The 22,309-nt window shown below is 42.7% G+C and overlaps 1 protein-coding gene across 3 annotated transcripts; it reads left to right on the top strand.

The window, feature by feature from the left end:
- The first annotated feature begins 639 nt into the window (after window positions 1-639).
- BTBD3 (BTB domain containing 3) lies at window positions 640-21,657 on the top strand. 3 transcript variants are annotated; one of them, XM_071422443.1, is made up of 5 exons: window positions 640-737; window positions 11,883-12,147; window positions 12,699-12,789; window positions 13,289-13,407; window positions 17,300-21,657. In XM_071422443.1, the coding sequence occupies exons 2-5, from the start codon at window positions 12,005-12,007 to the stop codon at window positions 18,330-18,332; spliced, it is 1,386 nt and encodes a 461-aa protein (XP_071278544.1). In that variant the 5' UTR covers window positions 640-737; window positions 11,883-12,004; the 3' UTR covers window positions 18,333-21,657. The 3 variants fall into 3 exon arrangements, with proteins under 3 accessions (XP_071278544.1, XP_071278552.1, XP_071278534.1); XM_071422451.1 differs by lacking the exon at window positions 640-737 and adding an exon at window positions 906-1,044; XM_071422433.1 differs by lacking the exon at window positions 640-737 and having other exon boundaries at window positions 10,951-12,147.
- The last annotated feature ends 652 nt before the right edge of the window (window positions 21,658-22,309 follow it).

Raw genomic sequence — 22,309 nt, 5'->3', positions numbered from 1 at the left:
TCTGATAATGGAGCAATAAATTCTTTTTCTTTGAAAGATTTAGGTGTCCTGTGGCTGCTATCTGAGTGCAAGTCCTTTCTTTAGGAAAAAAGTATCCTACATAGCACAGTTTCTATTTTAACATTATGTTATAACCTAAAATGATATTTAACACGCTACTTAAGAGAACTAATACAGCATAACTTTCTAACACAACACATATAATATTCATTTTAATATTTGTGAAAAGCCAATCATAAAATACTCATTTTTTACAGAATTTTTACAGGACAGTGAACCTCGTTTTTCACAGAAGGCATAGCTAGGTTGTCTCCCAACTTAGCTCTCAGGTGAAATCACAAGTCTGGGCTGTATGAATATGCTACATCTTCGGGCACTAACGTGATTTCTAATTGGGGAAAAAAAAAAAAAAAGAAAAAAAAAAAAAAAAGGTGTCGTTTGTTTCCCAACTCAATTCATTCGCAGGTGAAACCCCAACTCTCCCGTGGCGGGGACCGGGGGGTGATCCCAGCCGCCTTTTTGGGCGGAGCTCCCTCCCTCACTCCCTCCCTCCCTCACTCCCTTCCTCCCTCAGGGCGGGCGCGAGATGGAAGGGGCGGGGTCGAAGGCGGGGCCTCGCACGCTCGGGCGGGGCCGGGGGCGGGGCCGCGCGCGCGCTCCTGCGGGGCGGGGCCGCGCGCGCGCGCGCCGGTGCGAGGAGGGGCCGCGCGCGCGCGCCGCCCCGGGAGCGCCCTCAGGTCAGTGCGGGGTGCGGGGCGGCCCCCGCGGGGACAGCCGAGCTCCCCTCCCCTCCTCCCCCGGGATGTGGCGGCCGATCCCGCTCCCCTCACCGGCTGCGGCGGCCGTGCCGGCGGGGAATGGGCTCCCCGCGCCCCGCGGAGGCGCCGCCGTGAGGGGCGGGGCGGGCCGGGCCGGGGCGGGGCGGCCGCACCTGAGCGCCGGCAGCGCCGCGGAGCGCCGGGCCGTCGGTGAGGGGAGCGGGGCCGCCCGGCTCTGCCGCACAAAGAGCGCCCCGGGCACGGCCTCTGCCTGGCTGGAGTCGCGGTGCGTGTCCGCAGGCGGGTGTCGGTGTCCCCTCGGTGCCCCTTTGTGCGGCAGTCAGCGGGGTGGGTTCGCGGCGGTGCCGGAGGGGAGCCCCCGGAGCGGGCTCGGGAGGAGCCCCGGACCCGGCTGTGCCCAGGCTCCAGCGGGAGGCAGAGCACAAGTTGGGCTTTGGGGCTTTTCTCCTGCTTAAAGTAAAGCTCTTTTGTCAAAGAAGTACTTTAAGCATTAATTCGGCGACCTTCCCGGAGGCACAAATAGGAGTTGCACCCGGTTTGGTATAAATTCCTCCTCCTTTCCCCGCGCTGTTGGCCGAACTTCTGATGTACCTGTCCCTGAAGGGTCCCTATGGCCCACACCTTTACAATTCCCCATTTTCCTGTGTGTTTGGAGAAAGGCACCTGTGAACTTGGAGGTTTATCAATTCAATTCGTTGCGGTGTTTCCTGAGTGCATTTTGAAACAGGAGGGAGTGGTGGGTTGTTGTGAGTTGGAGGAAAAGTTTGGATTGAAGTTAAGATACCTACGTGCTCCTGAAGTGTAGTTACCTAATTCCACAGGCTGGCTCATCTGAGAAGTGCTGGTGCAGGTTTTTTGCCTTGTAGTTAGTCCTCAGAGTACTTTGTTTTCAGCATGTGATGTGTGTGTTAAATTTTAATCTGTGCTCTGGGTTTTTTTGATTGTTTTTTTGTGGAGAGATGGTGCTGGGTTATAGGTGTATGGTACTTTATTTTGCATTGCTTAAACTTTTATGCCAGAGTTAGGCTCAAAATAGATTTTATTTTAGTGGGAGAGAACTGGTCACCATTTCCTACTGTGTGTGCAGGATGTTGCAGTGTGCAGTACCTGGGGCTTACTTTGCAAATCAAATCTCTTAGGGCCTTCATTGGAACTAAGTTCTGCAGGATTGCCAAAGTTGAATGTCGACTGTAGTACTTTTTTTTTTATTTTTTCCACTTTAAATCCCCCCTGGTAAGTACGCTGCAGCTAACTGCACAATAACCTCCCTTGTGTTTCCCTGCCAGTGATCCTCAGCTCTGCCCCAGAGGAAACACCTTCCAGAAGCAGCATGGGATTCATTTAGCTTGCCCTTTAAGGCTGGGGGGAAAAAATGCAAGTTGCAACAATAATTTTTATGTTTTGGCCACTTGCTTGTTACAGCTTGTGAGCAATTTTTTTTCCTAAATTTACCAAACAGTTACAATGAAAGCAACAGTCCTAGGGTAGGCTCAGTTAAAACAGAGGTCTGATGATGGTAGGCCATGTGTTTTGTTGGCAGAAGAAATTTAGATCACCTGTTGCAGAAACTTGTGCAACTAAGTTTTGCAGCAGGATATTCTTTATGCCCATCATTAGCTTTCTCTGATAATTCAAAATGATTCTGCCCTGATACTGTCTCTGGTGACTCCTTGGACTTGGCTGGCTGTTGTTCTGTTTTACAAATGTTCAGGTACCTGAGCTGATGTGGGAGCTCTGCTTTGTGAGGCACTTAAATGAGTGATAAAGCAGCAGTTTCTGTCTCAAAGGGCTGATGGATGAGGCAAAAGAGGGATATAAGAGATGGGAATCTTGGAAGGAAAAGATTACAAGCTTTTTGTGGTGGAAGCTGTCATCAGTTGTGTTTTCTGCCCTTAAGTTGAATTCCAATCCCCTGCCTTGGTTACAAAAGCACTTTTTATGTGTGTGTCAGAAAACTGAGAGGGGAGCTTAAGTAAGACATCACTGCATTCAAACTTGCAAACTCCCCTTTTTTGGGTCTTGGCTCATCTGTTTTCTGATCCTGCTGCCCTCTCTGAGTTTGATACCTCAGCAAGCTGCTGTGGAAACCAGGCCAGTCCAACACATAGAAAGTGTTTTTATTTTAAAACACTGGGAGCTGGTTGGCAGTCTGTGAGTATGTGTGGGGTGAAGACTGGCAACAAATAGATTTGGAAGTATCTAGAGACATCCCCTTGTCCAGCCCTGTTGCCTATACCCCAAGATTACCTGATATCCTGAATAAATATTTCACTAGAGGATCGTGTAGCACTTCAATACCAGCTGAATGACCTGTTGATAACGTTGTTCTGTGACAGGATATTTATGTGCCAGGTTACACACCTTATCACCACCCTAGCTGCACTTTCTCCTCTTTGCATCCAAAGCATTTTAAAGGAGTAATTTTCTTTAAAAACTACATTCTCTGGAATTAGAGCTGTCCTGTCTCTGCTTGGGTGCAAGGGTTTTCTGAGAGTAGGGAAAGAAAGCAGTCCTTCAGGCAGGTGAGATGTTTGCTTGTCTGAGAGCTGTGAGGATTCCTTAGAGCTCTTTGCCTTTACAATTTTACAAGATCAAAGTGATACTACCCCATGTGCACCCAGAAAAAGGAAAGGTTTTCATGCTATATAAATAAAACTAGTGGGTATTTGTGTTTATCTTGTACAGTCCCTTAATTATGCTGTTCTGTTTGATTACTTGCTCCTTCCTTAGTTTTTCTCTACTGCAGTTCTGATCTGTCACAGAGTTACTGTGAAGAAGAACATTTAAGATATCCTAACATTGATAGACAAATACATCTTAAGGCACAAAAATATGTTCTGAAACCAGAATTTGAGCAGTGCTTATGTGTTTTTCTTGAAAATTCATGATGGTGCAGTAGCTGCCATTCACTTGTAAACAGGAGGAGAAACTGATGGAAATACTGAAAAGTAACTGACTACTAAGGAAGGTAAGTGTGACTGTGCAGCAAAGGAAAATAAATCTGATTTTCTCAGGCAGTGGATAGGAGAGAAATTTGGGAACATCTTTATCTCCCTGTGGATTCAAACAGAGGCTGTGTGTGCTGGAAGAGTCTGGAATCAGTGAAGAGCAAGTAAAAGGATACACAGCTTCTAATGTGTGGCACAGGGAGAGTCATTCAGGACAGTGCAGGGTAATGGATGTCATGCCTGTTCCATTCCTTGAACTGTTTGGATTAGGCTCAGGTTAGCAGCAATCAGTCTCTCATATCTAAAACCTGAGCTTAGAAAACTCACTGCTGGAGTAGTTACTCACTGGTTTTAGTTCTCACTTTTGAGAAGCACGAGCCACTGTGGCTGAGAATGCATTTCTTATCAAAGGCTTGGTTTGCCAGTGCACTGACCTGTTCCTCTTTCACTGTCATGATTTTCCTCTTCTGTAATTTCAAATGCAGTGGGAAGAAGATGCTGTACCAGACTTTTCCTCTTTCACACCCTGAATGCTGCCAGCTGTGATGCTCTGCTGCTGTGAACACACAGGTTGCTCATCTGCTGTGGGCTTTTAAGCTGCATGTTCCCTAACTTTGCCTAGATGCAAAGCCACAATGTGGTTTTCCATTAGACCCATACATTCCAACACCTGACTAAGCCTTCCAAAGGTCCCCTCTGTTCTCCTTGCCCTTGCTGAAGGTGCTGCTGCTGTGACAGTCCCAGGGGACTGAAGTGTGCAGGGCAAAGAGCAGGTGTGGCTGTGCACTGTAGCAATCTCCTCTCCCCCCTTCTGTCCCACTGGGAGCTTCAGCACAGTGGTGGTGGGATGTGGGGAATGTAGGTTACCTGCACGTGAAAAATGAAGTCCTTGAGTTATACACCAGGATAATCAACTGTGATGCAGTTCCACTCTGGATACTCATGGAATGGTTACTTCTGGTGCTGTTGGTTCAGTGAGAGCCTTCCTCTCTGAGGAAGGGCCTGTTTGCATTTGCATTCTTCAGACTTCGTGTGCAAAGGAACAAAGACATTTGGGAACTGCTGATGGGAAGGAGCAGGCAGCTTACAGCCTGCCCTTCAGAGAACCCATCTTGATGGGTTAAATTGATGGTTATTGATGGTTAAACTAAAATGATGGTTTGTAAGCCAAGTTAAAATCAGTTAAAGGTTTGTCTGCAGAGGTGAGATCTGTCTGGAGGATTGAAAGTCCTGTCTGTAGTCATCTGATCTGACCTCTCCCTTGAAGCAGGCAGCAGTGAGTGCTGCTTGCAGTGGTGGTTTTCCTGAAGTGTGCTAAGATCACTGGCTTCTTTCTCACAGGGCACCGAAGGATCATTAAATGCTAATGACTTTTGATTACTGTTGACCTTAGTCAATTTAGAATTAGTGACCCAGAGATAAAACCACTGTATCTCATTACCAATTTCCTGAGCTATCTGAGCTTTCCTTTGTCAGTCAGTTTTGGTAAGAGGCACGGTAGAATTAAAGTTGACCTTTGCCTTAGAAAAAGGGTTGAGTGCTTTCAGGTTTGTAATATCATGTTTATAAATAAATAAATGGCAGCCACTAAGAAAGAAGTTAATTTTTGACCCCACAGACTGTCAAGAGCAAAGCTCTACGTGAAGTGAAATGAAATGGACAAGCTTGAGTAGCCACAATGGGGAAAAAATGCATAATTTGTCTCTTTTAAATTAGTAGCAAAACAGTTTTATCTCCTGTAGCCTTGAATTTGAATTATCATTGAATTATCATTTTGTGATTGCAGGTTTTCTCTTCACAGAGTACATTTGTAATTCTTTGTTTTACTTTGAACTATCAAGAAACAACTTAATGCACATAGAATGCATTGCAAATTTTGCTCTGAGATATTTTCTTCCTGCAGCTCCCAAACTATGATACAGGGGAATATCTCTTAGCAGGTTTGTCAAATCATATATTTTAGATTGTGATGAAGCATTTGACATTATTTTGTACCATATGCCCAGAAGAGAATGTCTGTGGGGTAATTCACTGTAATGAGATCAGGTACATTGTTCACTGCAGGTTGTCTAAGTGTAGCCCTTCCTTGCCACAGTTGTGGTTTGTGTGGACTGCCATTCCTGCAGCAGGCATGCATGGTCTTCAAATCAGAATGACAATACAAGAAAATTTGGAACATTTTTTTTCTCACTCTGATACAGTATTTTGGTCCATCAGGGAAGAAAATCTTTAACTTTAAAGGAAAAAGACCCAGCAGAGCAAAGTGTTTGGGGCATAAATATTAAGTTATTCAACCTCTCACTGAAGATAAATTGCAGGCTTTAAGCAGCTAAGCAAGAAAGGTAACAGGAAAAAATGAGAATAGGAGATGCTGCAGTTGAAGTAGGAACAGGCTCATGGAAAGTGACTTGAAATGCATACAAAGAAAGTGCACATTTACTTCCAAGTAAACATAGGAGTAGATATTACTATTGTATGTTTTGTTGTGATTGCTTTGTCTCAAAATGGACATTGCTTAATGACATATTAAAAAAGATTTAATTGAAAGGCTGCTTTGGTAGAGAGACTAAAACAAATAGCATGTATCGTGCTAGGAAACACTGCAGGAGTACAAAGTAGTTCTGAATATTCATTCTTTAGGTTTCTGTTTTATGCAAGTTGGTGTTTACCTTTTGACTAGGCTGCTCAGGACTTCCTGCTTTTGTTTTCTTTGAAGCATTAAGGGCATTTAAGAAGAAAAAGTAAAAGCTATCCTAGTGGATAATGTTATGCAAAGTATTTAAATCCTCATAAACACCAAGCAGTTAAGAATATTTGGTAACAAGTATGTTGCTAGCATAGCATGAGTTCTATAGAAAAAATACTATTTAACTATTTTTGACTTTGTTTTGAAGCTTCTAGTCTTGGTTCAAGATGCAATTCTACTTTGATACTTTCACAGCTCTTCACTATTCTGGGATGTAATTGCTATTTTTTTAGCACCTATTTTGGCTACTTTGAGAGTTTTTTTCAATTTTGCCCATCTTTCTTCCTGCCTTTGGTTGCCTTTTTATTTTATTTTTTTCCATACAAGACCTGACTAAGACCTCATTGCCAGCTTTTCCATGCAGCTGACAGAAGCAGATGCCACCTTGGTTTCTTCCAGTGCTGCCAATAAGAAACTTAGGAGAGAGGAGATTGGAAGTTTTTGTCCACTGCAATGCATTTTTTTACTTGAGGAAATGAAGGGTAGAGCTATCAGTGCCCTTTCCAAATTGGTTTTTACAAACAGAAGGGTTGGAATGGTGATTGGGAAGGACTCTTCCAAGTGACTGAATAATTCATAGACAGGTAAACAGAACAAGGCACCACAGCTGTGTGGGTTTGGTTTATTGAGGTTTTCTGTTGGTTTAGTTAGTTTCTGAACATGTATATTCCATTTTTAAATGAGTGCTTGAAGTTAAATTCAGTGAAAGCTAGCAGTGGACAGACAGGTAGATTTGTTAAACAGTAACATTGTTTATTTATTTTGGTTCATCAAGATGTGTCCTCTGAAATTTGTTTCCTTGTAGGGGGAAATTCAGGATTTAAACAGTGTTAATACTGCACAGGCAGAGTAACTGCCAAAGAAGACATTTGGCAATTTTACAGAAAAAGAAATGTATGCATTTCCTCATTGCTTACTAAGAATTCTTTCTTTTATTCATGATGTGGTTGTAATAAACAATTGGGAATTTTAATGAAAGCTTATTTTTTATAGAATTGTGTAGCTCATGTTGCTACATGAGGATCAGGCCTGTAAATGAGAGATGCACAAAACCTCAGCTTATTAGAAGGAGAAAAAAAGATAGAAACTCTTTGGTATCCTTGCTATTGCAGCAGGAGAAACTGATGAAGTATGAGGAAGAATACTCCCAGCAGGTCTGGAAATTAAACTGATTTCCCTATTGGAAGTTCCCTTTAGAAAGGCATAATTATAGTAGTTACATGCTATTAAAAGTTGTACCAAGAGCTGGGCTTTACTGTGACTCCTGTGCCTCACAAGGTATATTATGTTCTTGAGGGATGAATAAGCTGGGGTGGCAGGTGTGTTGCACACACTTGGGTTTGAACAGCAAAATTGCTGCTTCAGTTCACAATGTTTAGTCAGGAACTGATTTCCAGGGGCTCATAACCTACTCCTGATATTTTGGAAGGGACATGTAACTTGGTGTGTAGTAGCTCAGGCTGGGAATATAGTCTTTTGCTTAATTCTTCTGGCATTTTGAATATCCATTAGGCCAGTGTAAAGATTTAAGCATGGAATTTCCTATACCCTTTAACTTGAAATATTTCTGGTCTGACTACTTTGCTTGTAAAATAAAAATTAATGTGCCTTTGAAGAACTGTATTTCCCTCTTTCTCAGTTGTATATATCAAGTTTAGTTCTGTTAATATATAATTAATGAAGAAAGATGAGACTTGCTGAAGAAGATTAGGAGCACATTGTAATAAGATTTCAGAAATGGATAGATCTGTGGGTCAGAGAAGGTGACCTTCCTTCATCCTCTTGTTGGAGACAGACTGATCTAAACTGGGGATTTTGACTGGTCTTTCAACAGGCAGCACTTCATGGGCTGTTTTTACTGATTGCCAGGGTACTGAGTTCTAAATTTATTAACATATTTGTACAGTAAACCAACAAAACACCATTGTATGAAAGGAAATGGAAGCTGCTGCCAAAGCAGAAAGAGTAGGGAGTGAGAATTGTCACAGCATATGCCACAGCACATGCTGCAGTCCAGATAGCCACCATACACAGAGTATCACCATAGAATATCAGAAGGCTTCCACCCATGCAGGGTAAGACCAGAGCACTTCAGCAGGCTGCAGGCAGCTGCCCTTTAGCCCAACCTTTGATACCCCTCGTGTTCAGGCACTGCACCTGTGTGCCCTCTGTTCCCTTTGGTGATTGCTCAGCACACCTGGGCACTCTGTGGCTCATTGCTGTCAGTGCTGCTCACCTCTTTTCACAGCTTTTCACAGCTGTACCCACTGGGGCTCAGCCCCATCCCCACTCCCAGTCACCACAAACTCTGTACCTACAGAGAATAGCACAATAATTCTTTGGGGGTTTTTTTTCCCCTCTTTCACATCCATCTAATGAGTTCCTGAGGTGATGAAGTGCAGTGGAAGGTGATAGTTTTTCATAGGTTTTGTTTTTCATAGGAGGTTTGTAGTTTTTCATAGGAATTGTATGAAAATCTAAATCTATGTAGATTTAGATGTTCTGTTCTGGAATCTGTGCTATTTTCTAGTTAGAGCAGACCAGGTTTTGGTGGGTGGCTTAAGAACAGGCAAAGATGTTTTTTTATTTACTGGACTGGATTTTTTATCCTGTTGTGCAGATACTTCTTGTCTACTGGGGTCTGTGTGACTTCTGAGTTCAGGCAGAACATTCTTCAGCTGCAGCTTCTCTCTCCTTTCCTTTCCCAGAAAGCACCACGTGCTGTGCATGTGTGGTGTGCTCCACAGCTCAAAGGTTGGTGGATTCCTGTGGGTTCACATTTACAATCTGTCTTTCCCACATGGAGTTAACTGGTCAGTCTGTCCCTCATTCTTTTTACCTCCTGTAGCCTCCCAGTGACCTTATCTGGTGTGTGTGTAAAATCTTTGGATTTGTCCTGGTCATTGGTTTGAAGAAATGTGAAGAGACCTTGATTTTTAATATACTTTGGGAGTCTATAAAATGGATTTGTGGAATGACAATCAAATCTCCCAACCCCTGCTGTCTTTTGCTTTCTGCCAACTGTAATGCTGAGAAGCAGATTTTCTGGAGTCTGTGGTTTTCTGTATCTTTAAGAGGTTTTTTAAAGATTTCTTCCTTTTGAAATGTTTGTCCTGTGCAGTGGCAAAAGGGTTATTGTTTTATTTGGAAGGGCTGGAAATTTACATAAGGAGAGGAAAAACAAAACTTACACAAACTCAACAAACTCAAATTCTGTGCTGGGAATACCTGCTGTGTTCCTGTTATAAACTCAGCTGTGAGCAGTTATAAGATCCCATCTGTGGGATGAGTTTCTTCTCCTTTACCCCTTCTTCTCCCTCTCAACAGTTCAATATGGTTTAGGTTTTTAGTTTCCCTTCCTAATCAGTCTATTGCAGATAAAAAAGAAAATGTGTGGAGGAGAGAGAAAAGGTTGCTAGAAATAATTTCTTTGTAAGTTACATAACCTCCCCTCAATGTATTTAGGAATGTGTCTCTGCCTTTCAGGCATAACCCCCATCTTCCTTTAAAGCAGCAGTCAGGGAGGTTTTGCACTGAGGTGTTGGATTGTGAAATGCATCAGCTGAGGCATGGACACGTTTCCCTGTGTGTCCCCTTCCACGGGCAGTGCCTTCAGACAGAGAGAGGACAGATGTGTCTGGGAATGGCATCATCCCCATCCCCAGCCACTGCAGCAAAGCCTCCACATGGCTGGGGCGTGCAGTGAGGGCTTGGTGTGCAGCATCTCCCAAGGAATACCAGCACCATCTCAGGTTAGAGACATCCTGAGTGTGTGTTTGTTACACAGCCACAGCTCTGATTCCAGCAGTTGGGATGGAGACTGAATAAACAGCCTGAGTAATATTTCTGTTTGAGTCAGGGGCTTCAACAAGATTTCTTCACCAGCCTTTTATCACTTTAATTTCCCTGCTGTACCCTTGTCCAGCAAAACTAATTAAGGCAAAATGTGGCTAAATTAGCTTTGAAAGCAGAGGGGTTTTTTTTCCTTTAAAACTGAAAGTAGTTATGAAATAATATTTTAATTATCTACTCCCCAGTATTTTAAGGTGTGATATGTTGACACCTCATACCAAGTATTTTTTATTTCCCTGCTTTTGTTTTTAAGTGGCTATGCTTACTTGGTGGTTTTTCTATACACTTGACCTGCTATTAAAGAAATCTGATCAAAATTTAAGTTCTGAGTAAACTAATTGCTATAAAATAGACTTATTCCCTATTTAAATGGTTTGGTTGGCATAGCTTATATCCTGTTTATTTGTGAGTAAAATTGGACTGTTTGCATCTCAAGGAGTGATTTTTGCCCGAGACTCTCTAAACCATTCAGACCCTTTCATTTAATGCTTTGAAACATTGATTAAATACATTCACTCTGGTTTGCTTTAATCTGATTACACATCTAGAAGTTTTCTTCTGATGTGGTGCATCCATGTCTGGTGTAAGCTGGCTTAATTAGCACTGCTTAGTGATTTGGGACCCCTGTCAAAGGCTGTTCTGTTATCTGGAAACAGAAGGAGTTAAAGCTGAAGCTGTGACCTCATCCCTGTTCATGTTACACTGGAGCAGAAGCCGCTGAAAGGGATCCTTTGGCTGCATCGCTGTCCGTGCTGCTGCTCGATTGCTTTAATTCGGTTCTGGTATCGCTCGCGCACTCCCTGAACAGCTCTTACAGGAGGGATTTGTGGGGATGCTACAGGCAAAGGAAGCTGTGCTAATACCGAATGCCGTGGAAATAGACTCAGATAGATCTTTCTACCTGATTTCAACTTCTTACTGCTTCGCCTGTGAAAATCGAAGCGGCGCCGAGGAGAGCTCACACACACGCTCGGAGCAGAGAAACGCTCCCGCCCTCCCGGCCAGCCGCGTGTGCCATTGATTCCATGCCATCCTCGCCGGCGGCTGCGGGGGAGCTGCGGGAGCGCTGCTGTGGCTTTACCGTGGGAGCGGCGCAGGCTACAATAGGTGTCACTGTGTGCGAGCCCAATCGCGCTCGGTGCCTGCAGCCATTGGCTCCGGCCGCACGGCTGCCTGTGCCGCTCCGCTCCCAGCCCTGCCCGCACAACTTGGGCTCGCCGGCAGCCTGGCGCTGCCACCGTGCGCTCCTCCTGCCCTCTGCCCCGGCTGTAGCGCTGCCAGCCGGTTCCTGATCGGGAAAGCTGGAAGGAATGATGGGGATGTACTTAACGGTTCAAGTACTGGATCAAACTTAAACTCAGTTTCTTACTCTGGGTGCTGGAAAGGTCACCTTGTCTTGCTGAGTCTCAGCTCTGCTGCTTTCGGTGTTACAGCTTCCACATAGATTCCTAAATGTTCCTGGCTAGTTAGGCTGTCAGTCTTTACTCCCGGGTATACTGATGGTAGATGAGAAAGGAAAGAACATGAAATGTCTCACCTTCTTCTTGATGCTTCCAGAGACGGTCAAGAACAGGTCTAAGAAGAGCTCTAAGAAAGGAAATAGCAGCAGCAGTAGCAACAGCAAATTGCCTCCAGTTTGCTATGAAATCATTACCTTGAAGACCAAAAAGAAGAAGAAGATGGCTGCTGATATTTTTCCCCGAAAGAAACCAGCTAATACTAATACAACTGCTGTCCAGCAGTACCATCAGCAAAATCTCAATAACAACAACACTATTCCTGCACCTAATTGGCAAGGACTTTATCCAACCATCAGAGAGAGGTAAGTTCAGGGCAGCTTTTTTTGGTGTTTGAATGGAGAGGTGAAAAGTAGCAAAATGTCCAGAGTGCATTTATTTGCTGAAGAAAACATGGTTATATTTTATTTGTTTGGGCATTTTTTTCTCCCTGTATGTGTGTGGGAAATAAGAATTTTGGTAATGGAGAAATATTTTAGTATCTCTTTTCCAGTCAGTGCATCTGTTTGAGTTAATAAAAATGTTGCTGAAAGCTGCACCATACCCATAAAGATTTCCTTTTAGACCTCAGTGGGGATTTTCAGTGATAAATGCTCTGGACTTTGATTTCCACTTCTTGGAAAGTTCTCAGAAGTTTGGGGGTTTGTTTTATTGCACCCACACACACCAGAAACACTTGTAGTATTTTCTCTGATATATTTGTGCAATGATGTGTAAAGCAGCTGAAAGCAAAGTGTGACCTGCTTCTCTTTGCTAATGAGCAACTTGAAGTTGTTAAAAAATCATATTTCTTGGGTCTGGGACATGCAGAGAAGTTCCTGGGTGCCACAAATTAACATGTTACCTCTGTTTGTAGAAATGCAGTGATGTTCAACAATGACTTGATGGCAGATGTTCATTTTGTGGTCGGGCCACCAGGTGGGACCCAGCGGCTGCCAGGACACAAAGTAAGCAACAGCTGCATGATCTGCTGGGGTGGGGACAGCCAGGGAGAGCTCCCACAGTTACAGCAGGACAGAGTGTAGGAGGCTCAGCTCTTCTGGGACAGGCAGCAGTCTGTGTTGGGAAAGGCCACATGCAGTGGGATAATTTCTCCCTGGCTTTTCTTCTTAATGTGTTTTAAAGAGCACATTTGTTGGGCTAAGGCAGTAAAGTTAGGAATACTGCTTTGTGCTGTTGATTAATACTGCTCTTGAGATTTCCTAGAAATAGTTAACTTCTGTGGTGGAGGTGAGCGTTTTCCAGTAGCTAATGCATCTATGCCCAGGAGAGTAAAATACAAGGAAAACGTGTAACTTGTTCTTAACTTGGACTTCATTTCTTACTGAAGTGTGTCTGTAGAGCCTGTCAGTGCAGCCCAGTTTGCTCAGAGTGGCTCTCCCACATTGTTTGTGTTGGCAGTGTTTTCAGTTCAAAGCATGAAATAAGATTTCCCTTTCTCAACAGTATGTCCTGGCTGTTGGGAGCTCTGTATTCCATGCAATGTTTTATGGAGAGCTCGCCGAGGACAAAGATGAAATCCGTATACCAGATGTTGAGCCTGCTGCTTTTCTTGCAATGCTGAAGTAAGCATCATTCATCTGCTGGATGTGTGTTCCTGTCTGATGTATACATGCCCTGCCAATGTCATAGTTGAAGTTTGCATATAAACAGAAAGAAAGCAGTTGCTTGAAATATTCCTCTTTTTGTGTTTTAAACTTTCACCTAATTTTGCTGTCCCCCTGTACTTCCAGGCACACACATATTAGACTAATGTAGGCAGTTGTAAATAATGACTTTGACAGGGGATCTTTGGGCACATTGTGTACTGTAATGCCTATTGATCTGATTTGTCACTATATGTTACACAAAGGAATGGAGTTACTAAAAAGGTTTGTCAGCTGTAACAAAAAACCCCAAACCAACTGTTCTACTTTGCAAGCATAGAGAAAAGTTAAAAATGCATGCACAAAGCCCCCTCAGCCCAGTGAATTGCTGGGTTTGTAGATTGACATCATTTCAGCTCTTTTATAAACCTGCAGTACGCAGGTCTTGGCTTAGAAAAATGACCCTAAGTTATTCAGCATAGCCTCTGAAAAATAAATTTCTCCTTATGTGTCATATTGATGTGTTTGGAAAGTGATAAAAAGGCTGTTTACATGAATAGGGGGTTTTATCTAACAAGGAAAACGAGTCAGTTTACATGATCATTATTTTTCTTCTTGCAAACTGCATAAGAAATGCTCTCTTTTCCTAAATGGGCATGATGAAGCAGCTTCCCTGCTGAATTGTCCTTGAATGTATCTATAAACTCTGATTATTGAGGAAAAATGCCCTATCACAGAAATGCTATGGCTTTGAGTTTTTGGTTTTTTTCCTTCAGCTTAAATAAATGCTGTTGCTTTCCTATACAAAAAGTACATCAGTATCTGATAGTGATCCCTTTTATATGCTGTAAGTTTTCTTGCACATAATGATATAATCACTAGCTAGCAATTTATTGTGTTTCATAGATTAACTTGTGATTACAGAAAAGTTCCTTTTTCATTTTTAACATTTCACTGGCATCATAGATGAGCATTCAAAGTTGCATATAGAGTTCTTATAGGTTATCATCAACATCAGGAATATTCTGTGCAAATATTGGTAACTGCCAGAAGAGCTCCACAGATATTCTGTAGACCTGGAATATAAAGTTAGGATGTGACATTATGTAGGGAGGTGTGTCATGGATCTTTGGTTTGGGCCTTTTTGATTTTGTGGCAGAGCTCAGACTTACACTTTACTTTCATGTTAAATTTTACAAATCACAAATACAAGATACTTGGGTTCTTGCAGCCCCCCTTTCTTTTTGAACAGCAAATCTATTTCACTGTGGCTAAACATGATGTGCTGTGTAAAAACTGAATGCTTTCTGAATTTATCATTTAGAAATGTGTGCAGAAAGAAAGCCTAGGAAAGAGAGTAGCAACACTGACATCTAGGTCTTGGCATATTATTTAGCCCATGGCAATTTAGGAAACTATCTAGGAGAGCATGGCCAGAACCATGGGATTCTTCACCTTCTCAGCTTTTATTGAAAAAACCCTAAAGACCAGAAAAAGCCTGTGGTTTGTGTGGCTGTTGGGGTAACCTTGGCAGTGCTGTCTTCCCTGATGCAGCATGTCTGAGGCTGCAGAGTGCCCCAGTCAGTGTCTGCAGCACTGGGATGGTGCAGGGAAGGCACAGGGATGCTGCTCAGCACTGCAGTGTCCCCTAATCACAGCATCCACTGCATGTGGAGCTTAGGGGGAGCCACTGTCCCCTTCACTCCTCTCACTCTGGGAAACCATCCCTGGGAGTGTTTCCTGCAACTGCTGTGAGCCATGGATGGCAAGGCTCTGTTGCTACAGAGGGAAAGACTTTAGCTGTGCCAAAGCAGCCTCTCCTTCACAGGCTTCTTTCTGCACCATAAACTTTGTCAGAAAATATATTTAGCTTGGATTTTTTGGTTTTGACATCTTGCTCAAGAAGTTTGGGGATTTTTTTTTTCCCCTGGGCCAATGAATTCTGATGGCATAAATATTTTTTCTGTTTTGTTACATTCTGACAACAAACAAGGTATTGCCAGGTGTAATATAGGAAATAGCACGATGGGTAGACATTAGTTGTTCTCCCAGTAAAACTGCTTTAACTGTTCTCTCCAGTTTTAAAAACAGGGTTAAACTCATAGTCTAGCTGCCAAACTGAATTGGTGCATTAATGAATTATATCTTATCTCAGTCCTGACTGTTCAAGTTAGAACTGTGATCTCATCTCATCCCAGGCTGAATGTGTTACTAAACCACCAAACCCCGTGGTCTGGCAGAATCCTGTGTTTGAGAACAGGGTGAAACTGGAATATCAGTAATTGCAAACCAGAGCTGAGGTGCATTGGCAGAGTCAGAGGTGTGGAGTATTGCTGACAGTCGATCTGTGCTGTGTCTGCTGTACATCACTGATATTAGTTCTTTATTTTCAATATTTCAATATTAAAATAGCAACTTCTGAACTATTTTGATTTAAAACAGATGTCATCATTCTCTGTTGCACTAGCAGGCAAAGAGAAGTAATAGAAGGGAGGAAAGAGTAGGAGAGCAATCAGGAGAATCATAAAAACAAATTAATTGAAAATGGAATTTTTTTTGGGCGGTGAAGGAGCTAAGCCTGTAACCATTGATATACAGATGGGTTCTTTGGTTTCACAAATAAGCTGAAACCAAGTAGTAAACACTAAAAATAAGCTTGGTTCTATGTAAGTTTTCTTTTTCCTCTGTAACCTCTTAGATTTTATATTGCTGGAGCAGCATCTCCTCTGTGCGTGTTTTCCAAGTGCGGCATGGAGGATACTATCTTACAGCTGCAAAAATACAAATAGTTATTTACAACTATAATCAGATCAGTGTAGGTACTAATTCCTCTTTATAGGCACATCTGTTCTGCAGAAAACTCATTGTGTAGGGAAACCTGCTAACTAGAAAATTTTAATTGGTACAGGGTTGCATACAACTTTAGCTTTTCTGGAGGAAGACACTTTTATCAGCCATAACCATCAAGACTTGCTTATCCCTGTGAAGAGTGAAATTGCATTTGGCATGGTTTTAGCACATTGCATTCACCAGCTGCAAATGGAGCCCTGAAGCATGAGATATTGAAAAGAACAAACTGTACAATGCTTCATTTCTCTGAGCAATGAATCCCAGCAGTTTAGTCACATAAATAGAATTTCACCTTCATCTCTTCCACCACAGTGCCATAGCAATAAAGCTTTTTTCATCCTTATGCAGTGAGACTGAGTGAAAATGCTGTCCTAGTTGAGTTAGGATGTTGTGAGCATTAAAAACCTGAAAATCTTCCATTTCTGATACGTTTCATAACCCTTTGAATAAACCAACCAAAACCACAAGCCCAAAAAAAAAAAAAAGCCACATCTGAAAATAACCCAATCCAGTAGTTACAGAAATGATAATACCTGATATACTTGAATAGCATTTCTCTTCTTAGATTACCTAGTTACTCTCTACAAACTTGTTACCATTCCTGTGTTTGTTCATGCACCTCAGTAAACCATGGTTCACCATCAGGGGACATGCAGCCCAAGGACTCTTGGTAACACATGTTCCAGGCTCTTGTGGTAGCTGAGGGAGGCAGCCCTGCAGGGGCCACAGTTTTTAAACAATTGTCTCATAGCATGCACTCCAAAGGGAAAGTTGGATTCACCTTAGATTTTATTTGTTTGGGCATTTTTTCTTTTATGTAAAGACCATTCTTCTATGGTCTTTACATAAGTGCTGAATTTTTTTTTGTTCTTTCCTTCTGGGCTTAATCAATACCCCCCAAAGCACTGCTCAATTTTAATTGGAGCTATTTAACTATTCTTTGTTTATGATTTTGTATGAGTTTGTTGACAAACTGGTGTCGCATTAAGCAGCAGCATTACACCCGTGTGCTTTATTTCAGGTACATCTATTGTGACGAGATTGATTTGGCAGCAGACACTGTCCTGGCCACTCTTTATGCTGCCAAGAAGTACATTGTCCCTCACCTGGCCCGTGCCTGCGTTAACTTTCTCGAGACAAGCCTGAGTGCAAAGAATGCCTGCGTGCTGCTCTCCCAGAGCTGCTTATTCGAGGAACCTGACCTGACCCAGCGCTGCTGGGAAGTGATTGATGCCCAAGCTGAGCTGGCTTTGAAGTCTGAGGGCTTCTGTGACATTGATTTTCAGACCCTTGAAAGCATTCTCCGAAGGGAGACTCTGAATGCCAAAGAAATCGTTGTTTTCGAGGCAGCTCTGAACTGGGCCGAGGTGGAGTGCCAGCGCCAGGAGCTGACGGCCACCATCGAGAACAAGCGCAAGGTGCTGGGCAAGGCTCTCTACCTGATCCGCATCCCCACCATGGCCCTGGACGACTTCGCCAACGGCGCCGCCCAGTCCGGGATCCTGACCCTCAACGAAACCAACGACATCTTCCTGTGGTACACGGCCGCCAAGAAGCCGGAGCTGCAGTTTGTCAGCAAGCCCCGCAAAGGCCTCGTCCCGCAGCGCTGCCACCGCTTCCAGTCCTGCGCTTACCGCAGCAACCAGTGGCGCTACCGGGGCCGCTGTGACAGCATCCAGTTCGCTGTCGACAAGAGAGTGTTCATCGCTGGCTTTGGGCTCTATGGCTCCAGCTGTGGGTCGGCAGAGTACAGCGCTAAGATTGAACTGAAGCGACAAGGAGTGATCCTGGGCCAGAACTTGAGTAAATACTTCTCGGATGGTTCTAGTAACACTTTTCCCGTGTGGTTTGAGTACCCAGTGCAGATTGAGCCTGACACCTTTTACACAGCGAGCGTGATTCTGGATGGTAATGAACTCAGCTATTTTGGACAGGAAGGAATGACAGAAGTTCAGTGTGGGAAGGTGACTGTTCAGTTTCAGTGCTCCTCGGACAGTACGAATGGCACAGGGGTACAGGGAGGACAAATTCCCGAACTCATATTTTATGCTTGAATGGGAGTGTGTGGATACAAAGCGTTTTGCTATGAAGAGCCTGTCTGGGTCAGGCCTACTGATTCTTAGCTTTTTATCTGCAGATATGTGATCAGTACAGGGAATATGTAACTAAATGCTGTGGGCAAGTTCCTGGCTTGCTGTACTTGTAGCATCATTGGTGATTAAGTGTAATATTTAAACTGGAAGCTCTTAGAAACAAGCAAGTTTTAAAGGCTTTGTAAGGGGGGTGCCTGTTTGCTGGTGATGCTGACCCTTTCCTTGCTGATACCAGTGAATCACCAGAGGATGTCCCCCTCTCGTATCTCAACACTGTCTTCATTGATCCATTTTTTTCTTTCTCCATTTTCTGCTTTCTGCTTGTGTTGGGGAGGTAGGGATAGAAAACAAAGAGTCTTGTTTTATAGCTCTCTCTGCTGTCTGCTCTGCAGACTTTAGAGATTCCAGTGAACCAAGCTGCTTTTGACCATGGGGGCTGGAAGGAGTCCTTCAGTTACAAGCAGAAAAAGCACAAGTTTAAACCTTCATCCTGTGAGATTCTCCTGTAGCCAACTGTTTGGGATGGCTCCAGGGGAAGATGGGAAGAAGGCAGCATCTTTCAGGAAGCTCCACGGCATGCCCACCATATCCCCAGTGCATGGACATGCTCACAGTGAGGAAGGGATGTGGGCTTGGCAAGTTACCCTTGGAGTTCATTTTCTAGGAATCCCACCTTGAAGGCATGGAAGTACTTGCATGTGTTCAAATTGTGTGTGCAGCTCTTGAAACTCTGCTCCCATGACCCAGGTTTTGCTACACTGGAGTTGATATGCTCTTTAAATGGCATTTCTTTGAACCCTTGCTAAAGAAATGGGAATTTATATCAATCATCTGATGAAGGATAATTTTTTGTTTGTTTTGGGTGGGTTTTTTCTTCTTCCTAAACATGGTAGAGGCAGATTTTAGAGGAACAAAAGAATGTATCAATCTTGACTTGGATTTTTTTTCTGTAATATGAGATTTTTTTTATTATTTTTTTATTACCAGTTGAAATTTAGACAAAGACAGAAGATTCCCACCTGTGGTCATGTTACACTTAGTGTATACCATCCGATAGCAGTGAGGGGGAGGAAGTCTCCCCTGATGGGTTATTGTTGGAGCTCTTGCAATTGCTTATGGCTACACATCAGTCAGAGGATTATGTGGTCTGGAACCTTTTCTCTGGCTGAGTTTTTCCCCCCAGGAAGTTAGATGTCCATATCATTTTTGGTGATGCAACAGGAAGTTACATGTCTGTATCATTTTTGCAAAAGTATGAGGGATACTCCTTGGATCAGGGGAGGAAACCAGTATAAATAAGAACTACAGGTACTATTGAGACATGAGAAAATCCTTCATCACTGCACTGGGACAGGTGTTCCTCTGCCCTGCTGCACTGCCCATTGTAAAGCATCTTGCTTCACCTCCAAAATGGGTTCTGTTTGTTGTGTACCTTTGAACAAAATGAGAGGACCAAATGATTCTTTAGACCTGCTGAAGATTAATGTTACAGTATATCCACACATCAGTGTAGCATAACCCTAAATTCACTTCTCAGTTCTGTAATAAAAATGTTTTTCTCATCTTATTTTACCAGTTTAATGCTGTTACTCTAAGTGTTGCTTGATGGTTGGAATTCTGGCCCTCAGCCATTGGAAAGTGCCAAAATACATCTTGGCAGTGTCCAAAATACCATCTGAAGTAAGGATAAGTTGAGTGTAGTCAAAGCCCAGATCTTCTTTCTAGGTAATAAAAGGAGAGCCAGGTAAAAATGTACTCCACAGGATTTATGCCTTTCATCCATCTTAGCATTTAATGTTTTGTATACATACATACATGTGTGTGTAAGCAGCGCTCTTTCTGAAATGTAAATACCCTCAAAATACAAAAATGTTTTGTTTTTTGTAACAGATGTACATAATCCAGACTGTTTGTGAAATCTAAACAGAATGCTCCGTGGAAAACTCCCAGGGAGAGATTTATAAAAACCTCCAGTTACTTATATTTAGATCTACTGCTGAAAATAGACAAGAGTATAAATGGTATGGAGTGGAGAAAGAGTTGCTGAAGAGATCATAGAAAGGAATCTGAGATTGTGATGAGGTAACGGTCATCTACTTTTAGACAACATCTGAGCAGCAGTTCCATTTATTTAGGTACATTTCAAAGCAGAGAAAGATGCTAATCAGCTGATTAAATTTTTGTACAGCAAGTGGCTGATGCAGATGTAATTACTCTGAGTGATAAGCAGATTGACAGGTTCTGGCAGGGAGCTGCATTTTGATTTGGTTGGTAAAAAAGCATGTACCACAGCTGGTGGGACAAGTCAGAAAGTACTGCATTGCTTTAACTAGTCCTGGGTTCTCACTTGGAATTTTTTATTTGTTTTGACTCACCTGCACATAAAGGTGACTTATCTGCTGCGTTCACTGGCTGGAAGAGAAGTTCAGAGATCAGAACACTCTGTAGCTGTAATGTGTAGAAAATGAGCTGTTATTTAATTATTGTTCTTATTTGATTCTTTTATGAAGTCTTTTTGATGAGGTAGGATGAAAGCAACCTCTAGCTTAATTCCTCTGAGTCCATTCTGGGTTTTGGGAGCTGGTGCAGGGAAAGGTTTCAAGTGTGGGTGATCAGACAAAGGCACCCAAAACACCTTTTGATGCTCACAGCATAACTTGCTTCTGAGCACTTTGTGATGCTAACAAGTACTGGGATGTAAGAAGGTGGCCAGTGCCACTCACCATGGGACATCAGGGCACTTCAGTGGGTGTCTGAATGTGGATTTGGTTGGTTTAGCAGAACCACCCAAGCTTGAGTACATTAATTGACATCTTGCAAGCATCAGCCGTGTCAGCCTGGAGTGTAAACGTGATGTCTGTAGAGATCACCTCACAGATTCTGTCTAAACTGTTCCTGGCTGTCTCTGCTACTTGTATCTTTGATTTGCTGGTGAGAGGAATCTGTGATAAGAGAGTATAATGTAATATACTTTCTGCATATCTAAAATAGTATTGAAGTAAACACTTTAATTTCTACACACTTATTGCACTGAACTGTTTTGGGTTTTGGTTTTTTGTTGTGATAAACTCGGCTCACTTCAGGTCCCAGCACCCATTTGTGCTGAAGCAGTGTTTGACCTTAGCAGGCTTACAGCATTATTTATAAAGGTCAGATATATATAAATATATAAAGTACCTCATGTTGAATGTTATTGTACTGTATCTTTAATGTCACAGTGCAGATCTTGTTGGACTCATGAATGTGTATAATCACGTTAAACATAAAAATAAAAATGATTCTTAAATGGTTGTTTCCTGCAGTATCTTTGAAGCATGAGCTGTGAAAGTCCTTACTTAGTTATCTCTTCTAACAGTTCTATTGTTGTTCAGTTGTGCAGGGATATTTGTTGAGCTTATGCATTCAGAGATCTTTTGATCCCCATAGAAGCAAAAGTCTAAGGGAAATCAAAGAAGAACAATGAAAATGTTAATCAGTTGCATTGTAAAAAGGTTGATGATTAAGCTAATGAGCTAGAGTGAATGAATTCATTTATGTACTTTATGAAAGACCTTGTCTACTGGCATTAATATTTTCATGTTCTATTAATATTGTTAAGCATGTGGAGATGAAGGGGGAGGGTCTTTTGTTTATTCTAAAAGACAGTTGGCACAGGAAAGGCCATGCTTTTCAGTCTCTGATGTATCAGAAAGGACAGTGTTAGTGCCAAGAGGCTGTTCTCTACTGAAAAGTTAATTATATAATATTATTCAGAATTCTGAGTATTAACAATTTTCTTCCAGGAGATTTGAGCCTTCATTTTAAGATTTGAGACTTCACTGACTTTAAAGGTCACTTCTTTAAAGGCTCACTGCTGTGATGTCCATCTCCAAGACCTTCCATATATTACTGGCTGATGATAAAAAATACAGTCTGATAGAGAGATACAGAAATTTGAG

Source organism: Agelaius tricolor, unplaced genomic scaffold, assembly GCF_023055355.1.
Source record: "Agelaius tricolor isolate 1412-34295 unplaced genomic scaffold, bAgeTri1.0.p SCAF_1, whole genome shotgun sequence".
Taxonomy (NCBI): domain Eukaryota; kingdom Metazoa; phylum Chordata; class Aves; order Passeriformes; family Icteridae; genus Agelaius; species Agelaius tricolor.
This window is presented reverse-complemented; position numbering and strand designations above follow the sequence as displayed.

Bases quoted from the DNA above. Each gene is read 5' to 3' on its own strand.
- BTBD3 (XM_071422433.1), top strand. From the start codon at position 11,825: ATGGTAGATGAGAAAGGAAAGAACATGAAATGTCTCACCTTCTTCTTG. The intron at 12,148-12,698 runs GTAAGTTCAGGG...CTCTGTTTGTAG, and splicing joins TATCCAACCATCAGAGAGAG to AAATGCAGTGATGTTCAACA. The intron at 12,790-13,288 runs GTAAGCAACAGC...CTTTCTCAACAG, and splicing joins AGCGGCTGCCAGGACACAAA to TATGTCCTGGCTGTTGGGAG.